Here is an 11,452-nt window from a genome sequence, read left to right on the forward strand (position 1 = left end):
TTGCAGCAGTTTCTAATTAGCTTTAAAATCGTTTATTTGGGACGAAAGACGTGAAATTACCAGCAGTGTGATTTTACGACATTCCAATTACCAGCGGCGTGATTTTACGACATTCTAATTGCCAGTAGTGTGATTTTACGGCATATATATGCATATACACATGACATTGATTATATAAATGCATGAACTGTTCTCATTTGACCTAATTTTTGCGATTTTCAATTGACTTTCATGTCGTTTGCTTAGGATGATAGTCAAGTTTACGACATTGGTCTTTTCCATGCACTTATAGCACTGTTGGCATCCAGGTTATAATTGAATTCATATGTCAACTGTTCTCCTGTGCAAAATTTGAACGCAGCCGTGGTTTGCAATTGGCGTTCGGCCGTCGTCTGTGGAAACGACAGTGTGATTGGTGTGATTTCACTTTTTTTGCACATGGAGCTTCGGTGAATTCCAGTTTGAATTTGTATCGTAACTTTTTTGTTGTAAGAAATGTGAAACGGGTGCAGTGGTTTCCACTGTTGACAGGACGATCTTGTCAATAGCCACAACCTTCTGTTAAAGTCGTTTGTTAGGAACTACAGTCGTCTAGCCGGCGTGATTTTATGACATACTTTGTGCGTCGTTGGCATCCAGTTTAATTTTTGTTTATTATTCATTGCATTTCAAATTATCAGAAATAACTCAAACATGGGGACAGAGATGATTACATAATGAGAATAGAGATAACTTGTTAGAAGACAATTATTGAAACAAAACAAAAACCACGGATCCAAACTACTACAACGGGAAGAAAATAATACCGACCATCCGGTTCAAATTCATATTTCAACGGTTTGCATATGCATAATTTGAAATCAGTGTGGTGGATTCTAATTGTCGTTTAGTCACGTTTTTGTGACTACTCACGTCTAACTTCAACCAGCATTCACCTTTCACACACATATGATATATACATGTATATGTATATGTATATAGTTATGAATTTGGTGTCTCTTTAGAATACGTTGTTGCACTGAGGCTTTAAACTATTCTATCGAGCAAAATTTGAAATATGTGATGTGGTTTCTAGTTGACGTTCTTGTCGTTTGTTAGGGACGACAATATTTTAACCTGCGACTGTCGGCATCTATTTGAACTGAGATCTTCTTACGTATGCAGATTAAAATTCATATGTTTAATTTTCTTTTTACAAAATGTGGTGCAGTGGTCTTCGTATGACGTTTCGCTCTTTCAAGTTCAACTGTTCTGTATCACAAATTACCAAATACTTTCCGACTGACAGCCTTTATGTGTACTTGGAGCTTCGTGCGATTCGCCGTAAATTTTTAAGGTTATATGTCTCACGGATAAACAAAAATGACAGTGACGGAAAAGCAACATTTGAAACCAGTGAGGCGATTTTTCGTCTACCGTACGCCGCGCGCCGCTGGGGGCGATACTCGTATCATCAATACTAACGTGACTTTGCGGATGAAGGCCTTTGTATGAACGGAGGGTTTCGTACGATTGCCGCCAACTGTGATGATGCATGTGTCTGACTGCATCAACGGCAATGATGGCAGCGACCGTCATGGTCAACTACATTTAAAATCAGCACATACACTGTTTTTTTTCCCTTGTGATGCAAGCACAAATCTCCCCATTACCAGTTGACTTTTACAACTGAGGGCCTTCATACGAACTCGGAGCTTCGTAGGATTTGCCATTAATTTTGATGGTTATGTATTCGACGGAACAGCAACATTGACAGTGATGGAAAAAGGAAACATTTGAAACCAGTGCAGTAGTTTCCCATGTGTCATAATTCGTTGACTGTGTGTTTGCTGGGGGGGGGGGGGCAATTATTATTTTCAACTATTTTCAATGATGTTTGTGCCTTACTGAACAACAGTGATGGCAATTGCTGTCATGGTAAACCAAATTTCTAACCAGCAGTACATTGGCTTACCATTTGATGTAAGTAATTGGGAGGATTCAAATCTTTGTATGATTTGTCACAAATTCTGATTATGATGTGTTTAATTGAAGAACATAACTGACGGTAAAAGTAATTTAAAAGTAACATTTGGAATTAACGCGCTTGTCTACGAATGAGTTCTTCCTTTAATGGAGGTACGGTTGCCAATAATTGATGATATGTCTGACTGAACTACAGGTGTGACAGTAATGTTTAAGTAATGTAGTCAGTAGAGTGGTCTGAGTGACGTCAGTCGTCCTTTGGGACTACAATCTAATTACCATTTTTACCAACACGATCTTTCGACTGGCGGCCTTTGTGTGAACTTGTGTAAAGCTTTTTACGATTCGTCGTTTATGCTGATCATAGGTTTGAACCACAGAAGGTATACTGACAGTAAAGTAACGTTTGAAATCACTACAGTTAACTGCCATCGAATGACGTCAGTCGCCCTTTGGGATTTCAATCTTATTAACATTATTACCAAAACGGTTTTTCTAATGATGGTCTTTTTGTGAACTTGAAGCTTCGCATGATTCATCGTATATTCTGATGATGACATGTTTGACTAAACATCTGAGTGATAAGTATCATTTGAAATTAATGCAGCTATGTGCACATAGCGCATGTTGACGGTGGGGGGGTTTGGTCGATTGCAGTCAGTCCCGATGATGACATATATGACTAAACAACATCGTAAATTTTTATGATGATATGCTTGCTTGAAGAACAGGAGTGACAGTAACAGTTAAGTAACAGTTGAAATGAATGTGGTTGTCTGCAAATAACATATTTATTCTTGGTGGGCGGCCTTCGTTTTCTTGCCACCAGTTCCGATGATGACATATCTGACTAAACAACAGGCGTGATAGTAATTGTAAAGTAACGTTTGAAGTCAGTACTGTGGACTGAATGACGCCAGCCGTCCTTTGGGACTACAATCTAATTACCATTTTTACCAACACGATCTTTGTACTGGCGGCCTCTGTGTGAACCTGTGTGAACTTGTGTGGAGCTTTTTACAATTCGTCGTATATTCTGACGATATGTAACGGTAACCATAAAGTAACATTTAAAATGAGTACAGTTAATTATTTTCCAATGACGCCAGCTGTCCTTTGGGATTACAATCTTATTAACATTATTACCAACACGATTTTCCAAATGGTGATCTTTTTTTGAACTTGAAGTTTCGCATGATTCATCGTATGTTCTGATGATGACATGTTTGACTAAACATCTGAGTGATAAGTATCATTTAAAATTAATGCAGCCCTGTGCACATAACGCATGTTGACGGTGGGGGTTTTGTTCGATTGCAGTCAGTCCCGATGATGACATGTATGACTAAACAACATCGTAACTTCTTATGATGATATGCTTGCTTGAAGAACAGGAGTGACGGCAACAATAAAGTAACATTTGAAATGAATGCGGTTGTCTGCAAATAACGTATTTGTTCTTTGTGTGTGTGTGGGGGGGGGGGGGGCTTCGTTTTATTGCCGCCAGTCCCAATGATGACATGCCTGACTGAAAAAAAGGAGGGACAGTAAGAGTAAAATAACATTTGAAATGAATGTGGTATTTTTCGTTTTATTGCCACCAGTTCCGATGATGATATGTCTGACTGAAGAACAGGAGTGACAGTAATGTTTAAGTAAAGTTGGAAGTCAGTAGAGTGGTCTGAATGACGTCACTAATCCTTTGGGACTTCAATCTTATTACCATTTTTACCAACACGATGTTTCGACTGGCGGCCATTGTGTGAACTTGGAGGTCCATAACATTCATCGTAACTTCTCATGATGATATGCTTGACTAAAGAGTGACAGAGTGGTCTGAATGATGTTAGTCCTTCTTTGGGACAAAAATCTGATTGCGATTATTACCAACATGATTTTAAAACTGGAGGCCTTGAAATGAGATTGTATATAGCATCGTGCGATGTAACTTGTGAATGTAGAGGGTCCGTGGGATACATCGTAACTTTTCGTGATGATATGCTTGACTGAAGAACAGGAGTGACGGCAACAATAAAGTAACATTTGAAATGAATGTGGTTGTCTGCAAATAACATATTTGTTCTCTGGAGGGGGGGGGGGGGGGCTTCGTTTTATTGCGGCCAGTACCGATGATAAGAGTAAGAGTAAAATAACATTTGAAGTTGATGTGGGTGTCTTCATTTTATTGCCACTGCCAGTGACAGTAATGTTTAAGTAACGTTGGAAGTCAGTAGAGTGGTCTCTGTGACGTCAGTCATCCTTTGGGACTACAATCTTATTACAATTTTTACCGACATGATCTTTCAACTGGCGGCCTTTGTGTGAACTTGTGTGAAACTTTTTTACGATTCGTTTTATATGCTAATGATATGTTTGAACCACAGGAGTTTACGGTAACCGTAAAGTAACATTTGAAATCAGTACAGTTAATTGTGTTCCAGTGACATCAGTCGTCCTTTGGGATTACAAACTTATAACTATTATTACCAACACGATTTTTTGATTGTTGGCCTCTGCGTGAACTAGAAGGTCCGTATGATTCATCGTAAATTCTGATGATGATATTTTTGAGTGAACAACAGGAGCGACAGTACTAGTTGATTTATAAGGACAGTGGTCATCGAATGACGTCGGCGTCCTTTGGAACTACGTAACGGTCTTGTTCCCAACACGTTTTTTTACGACAGTCGGCATTTGTGTAAACTTGCAAATTGGATCTTCGTAAGATTCGTTTTTAATTCTGACGACTCAAGCCCTGTCCCTCATATATATCCTTCGATGCTGTATGTGGTCTTGGACAAGGAACATAACAAGAATTTCTTCACTCCACTCAGGTGACAATAAGTACTTAAATGTGGTTTCGAACGTCACTAGGATACGTCCCGTGTTTGAAGAGAGGCACCACCCGAGTACGTTACAGAACCCACCACACAAAAGAGTAGGGGTCATTCCCTTAAGTAAATTTGTCCGTACATGAAGCTTGTACTCCTTGGTACAAATCTGATGTGTCACACCATGTGGATCTCTATCGGGTATGCAATACAAACACTCAACCTCTTCCTTTCTTCGCACAGGAAATTTCTATTTTGCTTTTGGACAGACAAGGACAATCTGGCACTGCACTCAGGGTTTGTAACGTATATTAACAGTGACACATACACAGTACTGACAGAAGGTACACTATAAAGGTAGGCCTTTCTTTTACTTCCCGTACCGAAGTCAGGTACCCATGTTTACACCTGGGTTAAGTGAGGAAAGTCGTGTAAAGTGCCTTTTCCAAGGGCACAACGTCGGGGGCACGGCGGGTATCGACCTTTTCTAGATTCCGAGCCGAAAGCTCTACCAGTTATTACGCCACACACGACGCACTAGAAATTAGTATTACTATGAGACCAAGCAGCTTGACAGTTGCCGTCAGTTTTGACTCTATTAGACATTCCCTGGTGTTAGTATGTTTGATTTACACGTTCTGTATGCCCGTAACGACCCATGGAAGCCTTGACGCAGGTACCACGCACGTGTGGTTCAGTGTGCGGGATAAGTGTGCCAAGAGGCCAAGCCAGAGTAGGTAGGTATGGTGGTCGGAATGTCAATGTTTAAGTTGGTCTCCAATAGAGCTGCACTTGTTGGCGACATTTTGTCGATGCCATTATCTAACTGTTTCTTTATTGAAAAATACATAAGGTAATACAATAAATACACTAAGGCAAACTTGTACAACTTATTTTAGCTCCACAACCTATGCAATTATTAAGAATAATATATTACGTTTCACGTTTTTTTTGTCGTTTTTATCCGGCGTTCTATTTTGTATTGTATCTTGCTGTGTCCGGTCTGTTAGGTTTTGACAATACAAGATACAATACAAAATAGAAAGCCCGATAAAAACGACAAAAAAACGTCAACACAACAGAACACTACTGAAAACATTTGGAAACAACCAAGAGCGATAGAAGCAAAATGACAGCAAAAAGGCGTGAAAAACAAGAAATATTCTCTACTTATTTTCTACTTTACTTTCGAATCTCATCTACTGGTTCTGATTTTCCACTGTCACAACAAATTAGTTGAAAAGGCGAAACGCAAATGGGTATTTCAACAGTGGCCCCCATATGCTGTATTAGGCCAAACAATTAAAATAAGAAATCCTCTTCAATACCACAAGGCAGCGTGTGATGGAAAGGTGCTTCCACTGTCTAAATCTCATCTGCTAGAAATATCCTTCTTTAAGCCTCGGCAGAGGAGAGGTCAGTGACCGGAAATACTGCTGAAGTAGTAAATTGGTCACCATCAAAACAAGAATTGAACGGTCTTACAGATCGTCCTACACCCAACATTTAATCCGTTAACCATATCAATGGGTTGTTATCTAATAATTTTGATTTAATTTGGACAAGTCATGATTGCGTCAAAAAATTTCAACACACGTGTGAAAAGTTCAACTGCACTGCAAAATAGTACTGCAAATCCACTTGGCTACCAATTATGCTAAACGAAACTCTCAGTAACTTCCCCGACCTTCTTCGGAATCAATTATCCAACTAAGTTGAACACGTGAACATATTTATACTGCCAAATTACAAGATTTGTAGGGGGAATTCAGACCAACACATTGCACATGTCTAGGCACCTTTGACCCACTAAGTGCCCAGTCACCTTTGACTTACTTACCTTCCGTAAGGTCTCCACCCACCTTTGACCTACTAAATATTCAGTCACCTTTGACCTACAAATCTTCCGTAAGAACTCCAGCCACCTTTGACCTACTGAATGTCCAGTCACCTTTGACCTGCAAATCTTCCGTCAGGTCTTCAGCCACCTTCAAGCTACTAACGGCCTAGTCACCTTTGACCTATTGATTTTCCTTACGCGCGCCGCCAACGCAGTAGCATCACTTATCATCAGAAAGTACATACGTGAGTATTCCCCGGAAATTCTGGTTAGTCTACATCCTTTCAGAGTTGATTATGGTGCTTACAGCTCATTATCATTATATGACTATTCATCGCTGTATCATTTACTGTGCAGTTTTATTTCCCGGATGCCTACAAGGCCACAGGGCAGTCCTTTAAGTACCGTCACCAATAGAGTCAACGGTTTCAGTTGCAAAGGGATCGCTCCGTTGACAGTCAGAAGCGGATAGTCGATATACATTGACGTTCTCTCAGTGCGAGTGAAGGTGATTTACTAGCACATCGTTTCTCGTGTACCGGGATCCATTCGCAAAATACAGATGGCAGGCAACGGCACAGAAGGAGGCGACTACATCCTCCCAACTGAGCTACCTTTCTCCTGGGACGATCTCTTCCTAGAAAACGCCACTACAAACATTACGGAAGAACAGAGGATGGAGCGAGATGATCTAGAGGATGTTAGATCGGTGTTTCCCAACTACACGGCTCTATTGTCCATCCCGTTGATTGCGGGGACGGTCTTCGGGAACTGTTTGGTGATCATGGCGGTGTACAGAGAGAGGAACCTGCGGTCCATCACCAACTATTTCATCGTGAGCCTGGCTGTAACAGACGCGCTCATGGCGGTATTGGTCATGCCTCTAGCCGTATACTTTGAGGTAAGGTAACTATTATAGTATTTCATTCACATTTCTTTATTGGTGAGTCATATTAGCGTAAGGGTTAGGGTTTTTACGGTTAGGGTTAGTTAGGTAGGTAGGTAGGTTAGGGTTTTGTCCCTTAACCCAAACCCTGGGTTCGAATCCACTGACATGTATCCGATGATGTGCCTTCGGGAAACACACTTTACACGTTTTTCCTCACCCTGTCCCTGGTGTAAAATGGGGCCTGGCTTCGGTTGAGTAGGTAAAAGCCGGTGGAAGAAGAGGGGTGGGCTCCGACTTCCAAAACTGTAACCTATACATAGTAGGTAACAACCTTCTGATCCTACGGCCTCAAAAAGGCCAATATATTTACTTGACTACAAATGTATTTTGTACCTTTCTAATAGACCTTGTCCTTGGAGATACATAGACAGCGCTGTAAGTGCATTATCCATCTGTCGCCTCGAAGTCTAGTTTGTGTTTCTTACTTTTCATGAAAATCGCGTACCGAAAACTTGCTGGTGCCCCTGTATGACCTAGGGCTTGGAAACCCCTTTAAAAGAAAACGACATAATCAATTGCTGTCAAACTATGCTTCATTCGAAGTATACTGAAAATGTGGCGTAACTTCAGGGTATTTTGGTCCAGTTCCAAGATTTCCAGGGACCGAATTCTGTCATGTTACCGATCTTGTGTCCTTGAGAAGGGCACTTTGCAAGACTTTCCTCACTCCACCAAGGTGCAAAAAGGATGCCTGACATTCGGTTGGGGAGGTAAAACCAATGAAAGGAGGGGGATATGGCCTTCGCCTCCCAATATCACCCTCCCAAAGCACCATAAGACATCAAAAATGCTACATGACTATCTTCATCCTACTTTTTTTTTTACCATTCTAATAGACCTTGTCCTTGGAGATACACAAACAGTGTTGTAAGTGCATATCTATCTGTCTTGTCGCCTTGCATGTGTCTCTTACCTTTTAGAAAACTTGCGTACCGAAAAACCTGCTAGTGCCGCTGTATGACCTAGAGCTTTGAAACTGCTTTAAACGACAACGACATAATCAATTGCTGTCAAACCGAGCTTCAGTCGACTAAAAATGTGGCGTATAACTACAGAATATTTCGGTCCAGAACGCAGATGTCCTGGGTTCGAATTCTGTTATGCTACCGACCTCGTGTCCTTGGGAAGGGCACTTCACAAGACTTTCCTCACTCCACCAAGGTGCAAAAAGGTACCTGACTTCGGTTGGGGAGGTATAGACTAGTAAAAAGAGAGGGATGGGTACCGCCTCCCAATATCACCACACTGTCCCTCGGGCCTCAAAAATGCTATATGAATACCTTCACCTCTTTCTTTTACCTTTCTAATAGACCGTGTCCTTGGAGATACACAGACAGCGCTGCAAGTGCATTTCTACATGTCTTGTCGCCTCAAAGTCTCGCTTGTGTTTCTCACCATTTATCAAAATCGCGTACCGAAAAACCTGCCTCCGCCGATAAATGAGCTAGGGCTTTAAAAACGCTTCAAAAGACAACCACTATAGGGTGGGTTCAAAACAGGTTTCTCTCATTGGGCCGGTCCGGGAGAGATAGACCTGAAAATAATCAGTGAACCGGACTTTGGACCTACTAGAAAATGAATAGATTATACCGGTAGACGTGTTTTGTGGCCTAGGCCACAGCAAGTAAATTTTCTGGATGACTTTAGCGCACTCATTAATTTTCGCCTGATTTCAGAAGAAAAAAATCCTCTTCGGGGATGGTCAGATAGACCAAAATAGGCAAACATGTTGTGTTGAAGCCTACTAATTATGTAAAAATGACACTAGGGAGGTAGCCATGACTATAGTTGCTGAAGTAAAACTTGTTGGATAGTTGTAAAAGTGCCACCAATATGGAAGCCATGAGTGTAGTTGCCAGCTTGGCAAGTGATACCAGTGTGCCACACTAGTATCACATTTACTACACTAGTTCACTTTCCTTAATACAGGAATTAATGCCTTGTTTGTTATGATACCCTTTTTTGTCACTTCAAATCTTGTTACGACGTTTATGGTGTCTATTTTGAAAATTTAGCCATCTTGTTTTTTTAAGCATCTTATTTTATTCGCGCTATAACGTTATCATTATTTTTGCAGTCTGCATAGGATGTCATCCATACAATTTACTTGCTGTGACTTACGTGTACGCCTCAGAAGGCTGTCCCCACCCTACTTGTTTTACCTTTTTAGTAGACCTTGTCCTTGGGCACAGACAGTACTGTGAGTGCATATCAAGATGTCTTGTCGCCTCGGAGTCTCGCGTGTTCCTCTGTCCTTTCAGGAAAACTTCATACCGAAACACTTTGAGGTGCCGCTTCGTGACCCAAGAGTAGACAGATGCTCTTAAAGACAACAACGTTGCAACAGAATAATCAATATCTGTCAAACTGATCTTCAGTCTTAGAATTGTGAAGAGGGTACCGTATGGCAAATCTTCTAGGATATTTTGGTCTTGAGCCCAGATGTCTTGGGTTCGAACCCTGTTATGCAACATGTCTTGTACCCTTGGGAAAGGCACTCTACTTTTCTCCACTCACTCAACCCATGTGTAAATTTGAGTACTTGAATTCTGCTATTTTAATTTTTATCAACAAACATACATAGGAAAATTCAGATAACGGCACTCAAGTTAAAACAACTTATATATATATATGTTGTCGCTGCTATTAAAACAAAATGTAAATGGCAGATAATTGAAAGGAAATACTTCTGTCGGGCAAGTAAAAGACGTTAGAAGGAGAAGGATGCGCTCTGCCTTCAAATACTGTGCCCTAGACACAGTAGTAGATAACAACGCTCTGCCCCTGTGGCATGAAAAGGGCTATGGGACTACCGTTATCTTTATGCTAAAGAGCGGCGTCTTACTTGGGAAAAGACTTAAAGTAAAGTCTAGCCATGTCTTTCTAGTAAGAGTATAATACGTACGGTGCCAACATATTCTCTCAGGCTTCGGATTTTACAAGTTAGTTGTCGTTTCTATGTTACACTGTTTGTAGTTTATATAGTCTGTGTATACAAATCAAGTATAGGCTGAGCAAAATTGGATCGGCAAACAGCATTTTAGATCGAGTACTGAATATCTCATCACCATCATCTTCGGTCGACGTGCTTGAACACGACGGGGTTATATCCTTTAGTTAGATGAAGACATGACGGGGATGCGACAGGTCCTGCGCCTGTTTATCTATAGTCGGATGATTCGGTTAAAGTAGTTTCTTAGGTAGACTGATACTGTAAATGCAGAAACTTTCGTGGTGGTTTATTGTTTGCGGCTTTCGCTTTGGCTGCCTCAAAGTGAATTTGAAAAGCGCGAACATTTTTCCATGGTGCTACCGCGAACTGAAAACCACCGCGAGAAGTCCTTTTTCCCGCTACAGCGAAATTGAATTTAAGAACTTAAATGCATTTACAGTAATCAATAAGTTATGAGCTTTGCCAACAAATAAGGTACACGACTCAAATTGTGAAGCATAATCATGTAGTATGTTGTCTTTTATCAATATTCACAAAATTTCAAATCATTGTAGTCATCACTTTCCAGTCGACGTGCTTCTGGAAATCAGTAGGTAAGTGGTGAGAAAAACAACAAAGGTGAACTTTGATTAGAGCGATGTGGGTGTCATTCTCGTCATGAAATCTACGAGGGGCGTTCAAGAAGTAATGCCCCTGACCCATTTCCTAAAGGAGGAGATTAATGAAACTTGGTGCAGTTATTAGTCTTTCTCTTCATAGAAATCACTCAGAGTTATGCATTTCTACCATCGTTTGATGCAGCTCTGGACACCGTTTTTGTAGGACACCCCAGGTTGGTCCTCCAACAGATGCCTCATCAATGCAAAAGAGGGACGACCAGTCTGGGACTGTTTCCACAGACTTCCGGCCATGTT

At 40.9% G+C, this 11,452-nt stretch overlaps 1 protein-coding gene across 1 annotated transcript in view; it reads left to right on the forward strand.

Annotated features, from left to right (window-relative positions):
* The first annotated feature begins 6,998 nt into the window (after positions 1-6,998).
* Positions 6,999-11,452, forward strand: part of LOC118408011 (D(4) dopamine receptor-like) — a 27,478-nt gene continuing 23,024 nt past the window's right edge. Inside the window, exon 1 of the mRNA XM_035808623.1 lies at positions 6,999-7,537. Within this exon, the coding sequence (XP_035664516.1) occupies positions 7,199-7,537 (339 nt within the window). The 5' untranslated portion in view covers positions 6,999-7,198. The remainder of the gene's footprint in view (positions 7,538-11,452) is intronic.

This window comes from Branchiostoma floridae, unplaced genomic scaffold (assembly GCF_000003815.2).
Source record: "Branchiostoma floridae strain S238N-H82 unplaced genomic scaffold, Bfl_VNyyK Sc7u5tJ_1525, whole genome shotgun sequence".
Lineage (NCBI taxonomy): Eukaryota > Metazoa > Chordata > Leptocardii > Amphioxiformes > Branchiostomatidae > Branchiostoma > Branchiostoma floridae.